The 13,892-nt window shown below is 44.5% G+C and overlaps 2 protein-coding genes across 2 annotated transcripts in view; one reads left to right on the top strand and one right to left on the bottom strand.

Annotated features, from left to right (window-relative positions):
- Positions 1–1,122: 1,122 nt before the first annotated feature.
- Positions 1,123–6,882, bottom strand: LOC143127662 (uncharacterized). Its single transcript, XM_076289288.1, has one exon. The coding sequence runs from the start codon at positions 6,853–6,855 to the stop codon at positions 2,377–2,379; it is 4,479 nt and encodes a 1,492-aa protein (XP_076145403.1). The 5' UTR covers positions 6,856–6,882; the 3' UTR covers positions 1,123–2,376.
- A 6,316-nt stretch (positions 6,883–13,198) lies between these two features.
- The window catches only part of oxct1a (3-oxoacid CoA transferase 1a), a 37,804-nt gene continuing 37,110 nt past the window's right edge, over positions 13,199–13,892 (top strand). Inside the window, exon 1 of the mRNA XM_076289287.1 lies at positions 13,199–13,390. Coding sequence (XP_076145402.1) covers positions 13,286–13,390 — 105 coding nt within the window. The 5' untranslated portion in view covers positions 13,199–13,285. The remainder of the gene's footprint in view (positions 13,391–13,892) is intronic.

The following is a 13,892-nucleotide window of genomic DNA, read 5'->3' as shown; positions in this document are numbered from 1 at the left end:
CTTACCGGACACGACAATATGAAGCATTCTTCTCTACAGTAAGCCGTTCCCGAGTTTTCCAATTGCAGCAAATTTCTACAACTTTGAGCTGAAATTCTAATGTTATAGCCCAAAATAAGGAACTTGGTTTCCATATCAAAGAATCAAAAGTTTATCATGACATGCACAGATCAACTGAGCTTTGGATAGATATTTCTACCATCATGCTTCAGGTGACATGAATGTAACAATCATGAGACTATGCTTCCTGACATATAGGCTGCCATAAGTATGATCACATCATACTTTCACAGATATGGGTAGCCTATACTGTCTTGAAAACGTATATATAGCATAATAGATTACCCTTACAATGAATTGCACTGAAAATTGCCTAGGCCTCAAAGAACTAATATATGACTTATCTGGTTAAAAAGGGTCATAACTTAGTCTAGAGTGCAATTGTTTAGGTTTGAATATTGTTTGATGATTGTTTGATTATTGAATGAATACATAAGTTAACAGTAGTTTGTAGTAGCTATAGTTAAGCACTACCCTAGTTCAACTTAAAAAGAGCACTGATCAAATGCTACAGGAGAGGAAGGGCGGAGAGAAAAGGCAGTGTGTAATTTCTCAATCTGTACATCTACTTTTATAATTCCATGGTATTCTGCAACTTTCACATCCAGTCAGTGATGGCTCAAGAGAGGATTATTGAATCTTTTAGTGTTTTGTATAGTATATTATTAATACATGCATGATCACATCATATACTTTCCCAGATATGGGTAGCCTATACTGTCTTGAAAACTATATAGCCTATTATAACAGATGGCCCTTACAATGAGCTTACTGTAATATTAAAATTGGGCCTACACCGAAAATGGCCTAGGCCTCAAAGGGTACCTACTGTACAATTCATTGAAGCCCTTTTAAAGTGTGATGAAATTTTACCTACAACTATGGGGGCTAAGCCCCCCCTGTCTTTCAATCATAGTGACGTCCCTGTCTCTTACCATTAAAGACGTTAAATTCAAATATAGGCTACTACTGGACATAGACCTTGTGAGTGACCGGGTGGCCACCTCACTTGCCCGGATAGCGTTGCGGTGGGAAATCAGAGAGAAGGGGTAAAAAATGTCAGGAATGCAGAAGAATTTGTATTTCAAAGTTGCCAGTGTATTTATTTTTACAGTGCCCGTTAGTCCTCCACCATCGAAACAGACAAAAAAGGAAAAAAGTTCAAAAATAGCAAAATAGGGCAAAAGGCAAAATACTCCCAAAAGGGCAAAATATAGCAAAGTCCAAAAATATATCAAAAGTCCAAAGATAATCAAAAATGGCAAAATACAAAAAGAGAAGGCACCAAATCAAAATACTATAGCTTCAGACTTCAAGGCAACAAGTTCAAATGTCCACTTACTTCAGAGCTCTCTCCGGTTGTCAGCTCTTCACCCCCTTAACCCACAACACAAACTGAGCCGGGTTTTTAATACCCAGTCCTACTATGCTCAGACGCACCATGATTGGCTAACAAGATAATTGACTAAACACATCCTTGGACTGTACCATTAATCACCATCATATTTGTACACAACGTGTGTTTAAATCATCAAACACAAACCAAACAATAACATGTACCTCAAACCCATCCCACACATCTTTGCTATGCTACACGTAAAGCCCATAAACATATAACATTCAACAGATGCATAGCAACACAAAGCACACTTCCAAACCCCCTTCGCGACATCATTCCCCATACCCAAAGTCAAGATGGCATTACAAATACTACACAAATGGCGCATGCTTCCGTTTGGCAGTGGTGACTGAAGGTGGAGGAACACAAGAGGTACGTATGGCGTTTTGTTTAATGAATAGACCAGGGAGATAATGTGGTGTGTGCAGTGTTACATGCGAGTGGGTACCTCACCCGTATGCATGAGATGTTTCAGGGCCGTATGAGTATGGAGACTTGTGGCGGCTGGTTTGGTACTGTTAGCGCAGCCAGCGCTAACTTCCGTGTTGGCGTTTCACTCGCGGAAACTGACAGGCAAACAATTGTCTCTGTTCGTAAGCAGGCAGCGCACACACTCCGGGCAAACCTTGTGCTGCGCCGGCTGTGTGAGCGTGTGTGGGTGTGGGGTGTATGTGCGTGTGTGTGTGTGTGTGTGCAAGGGCTCAATGTCTCTCGTTGGCACTCCTGCTCTTGCAGGGCTTCCGCGATGCAGAGTGCGTTCAAGCAAATGTTCGGAACTGTCCATAACATTCAAGGGAGTTCGTCAGGCAAAGCAAATATTCATAAAATGTCCATAATTCACACACAAGCAATACTATCTTTAAAACAGTGAGGAGGGGAGAGAGCGCCTACTCACATTTCCCACCACCTCTGCAGTCTCAGTCACTCGGGTGACGAGACAAGAAATCAGCCACCGTGTTCACTTTGCCAGCCCGATACCGGACTGTGAACCTGTATGGCTGCAGTGCCAAGAACCAGCGAGTAATCCTGGCATTCGTGTCTTTCATGCGCCCAAGCCATTGCAAGGCGCGATGGTCGGTCTCGAGCGTGAAGTGACCGCCCAGCACATAGTACTTGAAGGAGTCAAGGGCAAACTTCACTGCCAGGCACTCTAGCTCGACTGCTGCATACCTGGTTTCACGGGGAAACAATTTGCGGCTAACAAAAGCCACTGGTCGTTGGTCTTCCCCTTCACCTTGGAGGAGAACTGCGCCAATACCAACACCCGAGGCATCAGTATGCACCGTGAAGGGCTTGGTGAAATCAGGACTCTGAAGCACAGGGCCCTTGCAAAGAGCCCCTTTCAGGTCCACAAAGGCCCTCTCCTGCTCCTCCCCCCACTGACCCTGAGGATTGCCGTCCTTTCGGGTGAGGTCAGTAAGAGGTGATGCTCGGCTAGCAAAATCCGGAATGAACTTCCGGTACCAACCTACCAGGCCAAGAAATGACCGGACAGCCTTCTTGGTCCGAGGTCTCTGGCAGTTCCGCACCGCCTCCACTTTGTCCTGCTGTGGCCGAATGACGCCCCGACCCAGCACATACCCCAGGTAGCGAACCTCCTCCTGGGCAATGGCACACTTCCGGGGATGGATGGTGAGGCCTGCCTGCTTGATCTTGTTGAGCACCTCCTCCAGGTGTTGCAAATGTTCCCCCCAGGTGGCGCTGTACACCACAATGTCATCCAAATAGGCAGCTGCAAACGACTCAGTTCCAGAGAGCACAATGTCCATCAGCCGCTGAAAAGTGGCCGGCGCCCCCTGCAGGCCAAATGGCATGACATTGAAGTGGTACAGGCCCTGGGGAGTGCGGAATGCTGTGTAGGGCTTGGTCTCCTCAGTCAATGGGACTTGCCAATAGCCTTTACATAAGTCCAGTGTGGTAATGTAGGTGGCCTTCCCCAGCCTCTCTATCAAGTCCTCCAAGCGAGGCATGGGGTACGCATCAAATTTTGATTGGGCGTTGACTCGCCGAAAGTCAATGCAAAATCTCAGTGTGCCATCTTTCTTTGGGACCAGGACCACGGGGTTACTCCACTCACTTGTCGATCTCTCAATCACCCCCAGTGCAAGCATGTCCTCCACCTCTGCCTTGAGTGAAGGTAGCAGACGTTGAGGTACCCGATACATTCGCTGACGCACTGGGGTCGAGTCGGTCAGCGTGACTGAGTGCTCCACCACCGTGGTGAAGCCTGGCCCCTCCTGGAACAGGTCAGTTGGAATGATCTGGTCCAGCTCGGCCTGCTGCTGTGGGGTCAAGTGCGACACGTCCGGGATGGTTGCTGGTTGGCTGTTCGGGAAGAACTGCTCCGGTCGCTCTTCATCCTCCGGCACTGCCTGCACCCGAAGCGCTGGAGTCGTTATGTGCCATTCTTTCAGCAGGTTCACATGGAAAGTCTGCCTCTGCTTTCTTCTCCCTGGCATCTCAATCTCGTACGTTGCCGGGCCCATCTGACGGATGACGTTGTATGGCCCCTGCCATTTGGCCAGCAACTTGCTCTCCGATGTAGGCAACAGGAGCAACACTTTCTGCCCCGGCACCAGAGTTCTCTGCCTGGCCTTCTGGTCATACCAGGTCTTCTGCCTGGTCTGTGACTTCTCCATGTTCGCACGCACCAGTTCAGTCATTTGCTCCATCTTCTCCCTCATCTTGAGAACATGCGCCAGAACGGACTGTGTCTCTGTGGCCTGCGGACCCTCCCAGGCCTCCTTAAGCACGTCCAGGGGTCCCCTCACTGGCCAGCCAAAGAGCAGTTCAAATGGCGCAAAGCCAGTAGACGCTTGGGGTACCTCCCTGTATGCAAAAAGGAGGTAGGGCAGCCAACGGTCCCAGTCCTTTCCATTTTCAGCCACAAACTTCCTCAACATACTTTTCAGGGTTTGGTTAAAACGTTCAACTAGGCCATCCGTCTGAGGATGGTAGGGGGTGGTCTTAATGCCTTTTATACCTAGTACGCCATAAACCTGCTTCAAGCTCTTAGAGAGAAAAGCTGTGCCCTGATCAGTGATGATCTCTCTGGGGATGCCTACTCGGGAGAATAATTGAAGTAAAGCCTGTGCGATGGGTCTGGCAGATATCCTGCGGAGTGGAAACGCCTCAGGATATCTGGTAGCGTAGTCGCATACCACTAGAATGTACCTAAAGCCGGACTGCGTTCGTTCTAGTGGGCCTACAATATCCATGGCTATGCGTGAGAATGGTACATCAATGCAAGGAAGTTGTTGTAGGGGGTATGGGCTAGCTGTGTACTTGCTGGTAAGCTGACATTCTGAGCATGATCGGCAAAACTCCTGCACATCTTTATACATGCCTGGCCAGAAAAATCTTGCTGCCACGCGGGCGTATGTTTTCGGGAGCCCCAAGTGACCCGCCCAGGGAATGCTGTGCCCCATTGCTAACACCCTGCTATGTAGCTGTGTGGGCACGACCAGCTGCTCTTCTCTGCCCCCGTCTGGCTGATGGTAGAGGATCCCCCCTCTAAGGACATACCCCTCCCCAGCTAAATTAGGCGGGACCCCTGTCCTGACCCCATCCTGCTCAATGACCTTCTCAAACGCCTTCTTCAGTGACCCATCCTCCCGCTGCATCTGTTTTATGTCTGTGGCAAGCTCCTCCCAGTCCCCATCTGACTGAGCTACTGGCAATTCTCTGGCCCTTTTAACCGTGCCCTCTAGCTTGTCTTGTCTTCTCTGTTGTCTGGACTTTTTGACTCTACCACTGCTAACACACTCCACATCACTGCTAGCAAAGGGTAGCTCATGCAATGGGTCACTCCTGGCCTGCCCTTCTGCGCATGCCGTCTTGCTGCTCTGAGATCTGGTAACCACCATGTTTACCACTCTGCTGGACTGCAAAAGTTCCGGTAACACTAGTATGTCCTGGCCAATTAACACTGGGTGGCTTAATTTCTCCACTACACCCACAGTCAGCTGATAAACCTGCCCATTGACATTAATGTAAACTTCAGCTGCTGGGTAGTCATGTGCATCGCCATTAACACACATAATTGAAACCTTTCTTCCGGGTAACAGGTCTCGCTCCTCTACCAGGTGTGGCTGCACTAGTGTCTGGTTGCTCCCAGTGTCCAACACTGCTATGGCCTCCTTCCCATTAACAGACACCTGCACTGTCTGCAGCCTCCCCAGGAAACTCACTGCCTCCCCCTCTGGTCTCGGTAGGCAACTGTATCCGGCTCCCTTGGGCTTACGGTTAGGACAATCACGCACTATATGGCCTTCCTTACCACAATTGTGACACACTATGGATGTGGACGCTCTGGGTGCTACAGGGTATTTGGGCCTAATGGGAACTGTACTGTCTCTAGGGTAATTGCTAGGCTTAAAGGGGACAGTATTGTCTCTAGGACGATTACTAAGCTGTTGACCACCACCCTGACCAAAACCATCAGACCTACCCCTGGCTGCTGGCCTGTTGTCTTGGTTCTGGCGAAAGCTGGTGTGCCTCTGCCGTGCTGCAACGTAGTCCTCGACAAGTTCTGCCGCTCTCTGACCACTCTGTGGGTGCCGCTCCTTAACCCAAACTCTGACGTCTGGGGCCAAGGTCCTCAGGTACTGTTCCAGTATCAATGCCTCACAGATTTCTTCAACCGACTTCATTGCCGGTCTAATCCACTTATGAAAGAGGTCTTTCAGCCGGGTGTAAAGCTCTCTGGGTGTCTCACCGGGCTTGATGTCGGGCTCCCGGAACTGTCGCCTGTAGGTTTCCTCATTGATTTCAAACTTTTGCAGGATGGCTTCTCTTACGCGGTCATAATTCATGGTGTGGCTTGGCTCCATCGACACGTATGCCGCGCGTGCTTTCCCTGTGAGGTGGGGGACGAGGATCACCGCCCAGTTCTCCTTTGGCCAGCAGTATGCTGTAGCTAGCCGCTCAAACGTCATGAGATACTGCTCGATGTCCTCTCCTTCCTCCAGTTTAGGAATGGCGCGTCTGGACCACTCCATGGGCATTGGTGCTGGTGGCGCCGCTGCCGGTGGTGAAAGTGACGGTGGTGCTGCCGCTACTGATGATGGTGCCGCCACCGCTGGTGCTTGGCCCGCCGCCGTCGCCACTGCCGCCACTGGTGGTGGTTGGACCGCTGTCGCTCTAGCCATGGTCACCGCCTGCTTCTCTACCTCAAAGTCATCACGCAGCAGGTTCAGCTGGACCTGGATGCCCCTCCAGCGTTGTTCCTGTTTGAAGAACTCCTTTTCCTGGGTCTCCAGTGATTTCTCCAGGAGCTTACGCAGTGCAGACAGGTCAGACCCTTGAGTGTTGCCCCCATCTGCCCCTGCTGTGTCCTCCTGGTCCTCTGATGTTCCTGCAGCTTTCTCATTGTTCTTCAGCTTGCGATACGCCATCTCACCGAGCTTCCCCTCTGATTTCGTCTTCTGTCAGCATCTATCCCACTTCTGACACCAAATGTGAGTGACCGGGTGGCCACCTCACTTGCCCGGATAGCGTTGCGGTGGGAAATCAGAGAGAAGGGGTAAAAAATGTCAGGAATGCAGAAGAATTTGTATTTCAAAGTTGCCAGTGTATTTATTTTTACAGTGCCCGTTAGTCCTCCACCATCGAAACAGACAAAAAAGGAAAAAAGTTCAAAAATAGCAAAATAGGGCAAAAGGCAAAATACTCCCAAAAGGGCAAAATATAGCAAAGTCCAAAAATATATCAAAAGTCCAAAGATAATCAAAAATGGCAAAATACAAAAAGAGAAGGCACCAAATCAAAATACTATAGCTTCAGACTTCAAGGCAACAAGTTCAAATGTCCACTTACTTCAGAGCTCTCTCCGGTTGTCAGCTCTTCACCCCCTTAACCCACAACACAAACTGAGCCGGGTTTTTAATACCCAGTCCTACTATGCTCAGACGCACCATGATTGGCTAACAAGATAATTGACTAAACACATCCTTGGACTGTACCATTAATCACCATCATATTTGTACACAACGTGTGTTTAAATCATCAAACACAAACCAAACAATAACATGTACCTCAAACCCATCCCACACATCTTTGCTATGCTACACGTAAAGCCCATAAACATATAACATTCAACAGATGCATAGCAACACAAAGCACACTTCCAAACCCCCTTCGCGACATCATTCCCCATACCCAAAGTCAAGATGGCATTACAAATACTACACAAATGGCGCATGCTTCCGTTTGGCAGTGGTGACTGAAGGTGGAGGAACACAAGAGGTACGTATGGCGTTTTGTTTAATGAATAGACCAGGGAGATAATGTGGTGTGTGCAGTGTTACATGCGAGTGGGTACCTCACCCGTATGCATGAGATGTTTCAGGGCCGTATGAGTATGGAGACTTGTGGCGGCTGGTTTGGTACTGTTAGCGCAGCCAGCGCTAACTTCCGTGTTGGCGTTTCACTCGCGGAAACTGACAGGCAAACAATTGTCTCTGTTCGTAAGCAGGCAGCGCACACACTCCGGGCAAACCTTGTGCTGCGCCGGCTGTGTGAGCGTGTGTGGGTGTGGGGTGTATGTGCGTGTGTGTGTGTGTGTGTGCAAGGGCTCAATGTCTCTCGTTGGCACTCCTGCTCTTGCAGGGCTTCCGCGATGCAGAGTGCGTTCAAGCAAATGTTCGGAACTGTCCATAACATTCAAGGGAGTTCGTCAGGCAAAGCAAATATTCATAAAATGTCCATAATTCACACACAAGCAATACTATCTTTAAAACAGTGAGGAGGGGAGAGAGCGCCTACTCACAGACCTACCCTACGCTCTTGAACAAAGCATGACTGCACTTCACCACCACACCACTAGACTATATGAGCAAACTGCATACAATCGATTTGACAGCACTCAGTCAGACTCAAGTCACCCTGCTTTGATGCGAGTGTTTTGTGTATTTACATAGGCCTCCATTGGGCTAGCCTACATGGTTTGATGCGTGCTGAAAAAGTCCTGTTTGCTGTTGAACTTGCGCTTCGCCTCTTCTATGTTTATTTACAAACCCATAAATTATGACCCATAATACAGCCTACTTCAATGATTGTGTGAATTGATCTGTAGCTATCCTCTGCCTATGGTTCCAGATAGCCTATCTGAGACGGTGGTCTGGTTCAAATGAGTTGCGTTATGAAATTGAGAATGACACTCCGACTAAATCGTTTAGTCTATTTCTTTGTATTGTGAAATTGAAATGAAATATGGACTATTGCAATCAATAATATGTTGAAATTAATTAAAAGGAATCAATTTCTATGAAAAATCTGTCAGCTGTGTGCGTGTGTCAAGTTATAGCCTAGGCCTACCGTGCGCATACTGCGCAAAAGCATCACTCGCGCCAAGGCTATTTAATTGTATCGCCTCGGGATGTGCCAACTTTTTATGAGATAGAGAGACCCCCTTAAAGACAAAAAGATAATTCGAGCCCTGCTTACCTTGCAGTAACAATGAATGTCAACATTCTTCTCACCACTGATAATGTGATTTGGACTTGAGACTGTATTTTGCCAGTGTTCCATTTTCTTTCATTTTGGACACCTCATACATTGAGTGACAGAACACCCTGATTCGTCATACTATATTTACATATTTGGTATTGTTGGATTCAGAACAACCCTACCTTTCCCATAAGCCATCATATGTGTTTCTATGATAATCCCTGGTAAAGCAGCTACAAAGTAAATGAAAACATTCTGCATAGATATTCATTTTTTGCATGTCCGCTTATTTTAGGTGTATGTTTACATGTCTCTGTTCATTCCATACATCAAGATATTCACATCCAGTCTTTTCTAGTAGGTAAAGCAACTTCCTGACTATAAACATGCCAAGTTTCAAAGTTCTCAGAGCTTGTGTGATTGATCTGCACTAATGTATATGCCTTAACTCCAATACAGACAGGCTATATTTTAGTCCTTTTTTGGTTTTGGGGTGTATAACAATATCTGTTAATTTAACAATCTTAGCAGTAAAATATTTTTAGCCAAGAATCCATTTCATATATGGGAGACCTTAGAGATGAGGAAAAACATTGTTGGGTTTAGTTCTACCTCCGGTAGGGGTATCTCAAAAACTAAAGCCCTTTCTGACCATTTGTCACTAGCCTATATGCCTAAAATAAATCAGTTGGGGTGTCCAAACTTTGTTTAGGTCTTGTAAAAAACCCTGAATGACAACTCTTTGTCTTATTTGCATTTCCTTTTAGGCCTACTGCCTAACCTGTGATTTTGCTTGTAAAGAAATTATTCAGCTGATCCACTAGTTTTTGGCCTAGGCCTAACATTAGGTTATGTAGCCTACATTAACTCCTGGATTAACCCCATATTTACTAAAAACTGTTAGAAATACACTGAATTATACCAAATTAAAACACTGACTCATCAAATTTTTGGAACGAGACCACGGGCCAAAACTGCCAAAGGGCCACATTTGGCCCTTGAGCCAGACGTTGGACATGTCTGGCCTGAATATTGAGGTAAGTCATGTCAAAATGGGACAGCAGGTTGAGTGGGACACTTAAAATGAACCTTTCCATTTTACTGAAGTGTCACCCTACATTTTGCTCACAACCCACTTGCATTAAACTGATAGGCCAACAATACATTCTAAGTTATTTAGGTTGTTTAAAAAGCTATTTACTTGAAAAGTATCCCACTCCCTCCTAATCACTTATAATTCACTTCATCCTAGCTACACAGGCTGACCATTCCCTGCCAAATTCAGACCAAATGCTCAGTTGGGTTAAAAATATGCAGCTGGCTCTGTGAAAGACTGATGTGATCTCTATTTTATGATAATAACGGAACTTTTGTAGTAAACTGATGGTAATTTTGATACCATAGATTTAATAGAGACCCAGTCAGACCAATAGTATGAAAAATCAGGAACAGAGTTTATTTACAATGATGCGCATCAAGGGAGAGACAGCATGACTTCACCTAAAGATCCATCAGCTGCTCTAACTAGACAAGGAAATAGTTAGAGTTTAAGTATCCTTCCAGGCTGACGGGAGATGGCGTTGGTCATCCCATCTCACGTGGACTACACTGAATCAGACCCTGATTAGTGGCAGCCTGGCAATCCGGAGCAGATAGCTACTGAGGCAGCCATGCACAACAGTGAAACACTGCAAAGTCATAATATTCCTGCTTATCTCTAAACACAGTCACACAGAGATATACACAGGGACAGTACAGATATCATACAGTCATTACATAGAATCATACTTTTAGTATCAAAGTGACCCACTAATGAGAAATACAGAACATTAAACCACATATTGGAATATTGGACATAATGCAGAACATTAAACCATATATTGGAATATTGGACATAATGTTCTATTCCACTTATCTCAGTAGTGAAGCCTTCTCAACAAACAGCTTTTTAACAGATTAATGTTCAACTCTACAAAGAACCTGCAGAAAAGGCAGGCAAGTTAATAAAGGCAATAAAGTAAGATAGGTCATAAAGGGTTGCCCCTGTCTATCAGAATGACAATGTTTCATTATCAACAAAAGTGTATAGATAGAAAGATGGAGTCCTCATTCATCCCAAAGGACATTTTGGACAGTTATTATGAACTAGAAATTCAGTTCTATGGAATTACCAGTGCATGAAAATTTAAAATATATGAAGTAAAATATTTAGGGCTGACTTTCTGTGATTAATTAATCTAAATGAATTGCATATATAATTTTTGCTGTGAAAGTATTGTAAATATTTAAATTCAAATGAATCATTGAATAATCAGCATTAGTGGCATTAAAGTTCAAAAACTCTTTTATTATTATTTTCACTGTTCAAATAATTGGCATAATAATCTATGATATGACCTAATATGCTGAGGAAATAAATTCAAATGTGCTTCGGGAAGAAGTTTTTTTTTTTCACATACAAGGCATTTCAGGCCACAGATATAACCTAGGGGACACAATGAAAATTAATTAACACTCCCCTCAATGTCAACACTTATTTCTTTGCATTGATGTGCGACTATAGAGTTGATGAACTCCGGTGATATGCAATTTCCTTGCTGCAGACATTGCAGAGGACTTTATTTTCAACACTTTATTTTTTATCAACACCATCAGGCCATTTTATAAAAGTAAATGTTCCAATCAATGATCCAGGCAGCATGTTTTCTTCTCTCTCCTTCATTTAACAGTCTAATTTTTACTGACTAGAACGGCTCGGGGTCAAAGGTCATACGGAATCGATTAATCTGCACTAATTTTTTTAATCAGTCATTTTTCTCAAATTAATTAATCGAAATTAATCAGTTATTTTGACAGCCCTAAAAATATTATATCAAAATATCAACTGAGTAAAAACAGATAATGCAGAGATAGTTACAATGGTGTTGCTAGGGTGCATATGATGGTTACTATGCTAAATATAGTGGTTGCTATGCTAGTTGCTAGGGTAATCATGTTGGTTATGGTGGTTGCTAGGTTGACATTATAATGGTGGTTGCTAGGTTGTTTCTAGTGTAATTAAGACGGTTGCTAGGGTGTTGCTAGGGTACATATGTTGGTTGCTATGGTGGTTGCCAGGTTGACATTATAATAGTGGTTGCTAGGTTGTTGCTATTGTAATTAAGATGGTTGCTAGGGTGTTGCTAGGATGCATAGGTTGGTTGCTATGGTGGTTGCTAGGTTGACATTATAGTGGGGGTTGCTAGGTTGTTGCGAGGGTAATTAAGATGGTTTCTATGGTGTTGCTAGGGTACATATGGTGGTTGCTATGCCAAATAAAGCAGTTGCTAGGGTAATCATGTTGGTTGCTATGGTAGTTGCTAGGTTGACATGGTTTAATGGATGTTGATAGACAGATAGTTTAATGAATGGTGATAGACAAATAGTTTAATGGATGTTGTTAGACAGATAGTTTAATGGATGAATGAATGGTTTGAAGTGGATGGATGACGAGAGGAGAGTTGGATGGAAGGTGCCTTGTATTCAGAGAGAGACACAGAGAGAAATGGAGCCTAGTTGAACAGATGGCAGTTGTAACAGGTGCAAATCAGTACTTACTTTAATGTTACTGTTTCTGAACTACAATGGTACTGTTACCACACTGCACATACAGTAGCTGTACATACTGTACATATCTGTATATACAGCTCATACTGAATATCCATATCTATTCTGTTTTTCTTATAATATATTACTATTCTTATAATGTTACTGCTATACATTGCACATATCTGTACATGTTGTTCATATATTGCTCATACTATAGCCATATGTATTCTGCTCTCATAAGGTACATGTTGTTCATACATTGCTCGTACTATATAGCCATATTTATTCTGCTCTGATAACTGCTAATACACTGCACATATTTAATTTATATTACTCTAAACCACCTTCTGTAAACCAACTGCATACTACTGTCTACACTGCACTATATTTCTTTTCCAATTTAATCTAATCTGATCTAATCTAATATACTTTCATGAAATTGACCCATGGAATTGGTTCCATCATGCTCTACCTAGTTAAACTACAGGAAGACTCAAACCAAGCATACAAAATGTAATTTAAACTCTTCTGTCTTGTGGTGAGCTGCCTTGATCCCTAAAAGGGCGTCACAAATGCAGCACCTAAAGAGTTAAATTATAAGTAGCTAGTCGAGCCCATGTCACTCCCATGGAATTCGTCTTGATGGGAGTTGCTTGATGGCGCCTTAGGCCCCTCCTCCTTCTACACTTGCCAGAGAGAGCAGAGATACCAGTGCATGCTGACAGACAGGAGACAGATACCATTTCCAGAAACTACCCCATCACAACAAAAGCGACGCACTTTTTAAACATGGCGGCCCTCAAAGTGCTATCCCGAGCTGAGAGAATAGTCTTCAGAAATGTATCAGGTGCCTGTAGACTGAACGTTAATCTTGCAACCCATTCCAATCTGAAGGTCAGTATTGTGTTGCGAATTTTTCAAGCTATGATCTACGACAGACAGATGATTAATGCTAGGTTATCCTCAATTTGAAGTGCACGAGGCGAGAGGTTCTTTAAAAGAAGTCAACGCTCACATTTACCTTGCGCAAATAAAACCGATCACCTGCTAGTAGAGATAACACTTGCACTGTAATTGTCACGTTCGCATTGTAATTTGCAAGGTAAATTTGTTTAGGCAAAATTGCTCATTTGTAAATTAATTTAACCTCATGCTAGCTGTGCAGGAACGTCATCATCCAAGGGCAGACTTCTAAACGGAAAGAGACAATTCCCTAGAGACCAACCGTTTGAAACTGAACACTGTGGACACTGTGTTATGTATCAAGTTGTTGCAGGTGTTTCATTGCAGTCTTTGCACGTTAACGTTGTATAATCAACATCAAATTACATAACATACTCTATTGTTCCTAGATGATGTCATCCTAGATAACGGTCTTTCATTGTAGAAAGATAGA

Source organism: Alosa pseudoharengus, unplaced genomic scaffold, assembly GCF_046254945.1.
Source record: "Alosa pseudoharengus isolate Yale_2024_CS ecotype anadromous, Long Island Sound unplaced genomic scaffold, YU_APseudo_1.1 YU_APseudo_1.1_scf_17, whole genome shotgun sequence".
In the NCBI taxonomy this organism is placed as follows: Eukaryota; Metazoa; Chordata; class Actinopteri; order Clupeiformes; family Clupeidae; genus Alosa; species Alosa pseudoharengus.
Note: the sequence above shows the minus strand (reverse complement) of the source record. Positions and strands in the feature narration are given on the sequence as shown.

Bases quoted from the DNA above. Each gene is read 5' to 3' on its own strand.
- LOC143127662 (XM_076289288.1), bottom strand. From the start codon at position 6,855: ATGGCGTATCGCAAGCTGAAGAACAATGAGAAAGCTGCAGGAACATCA.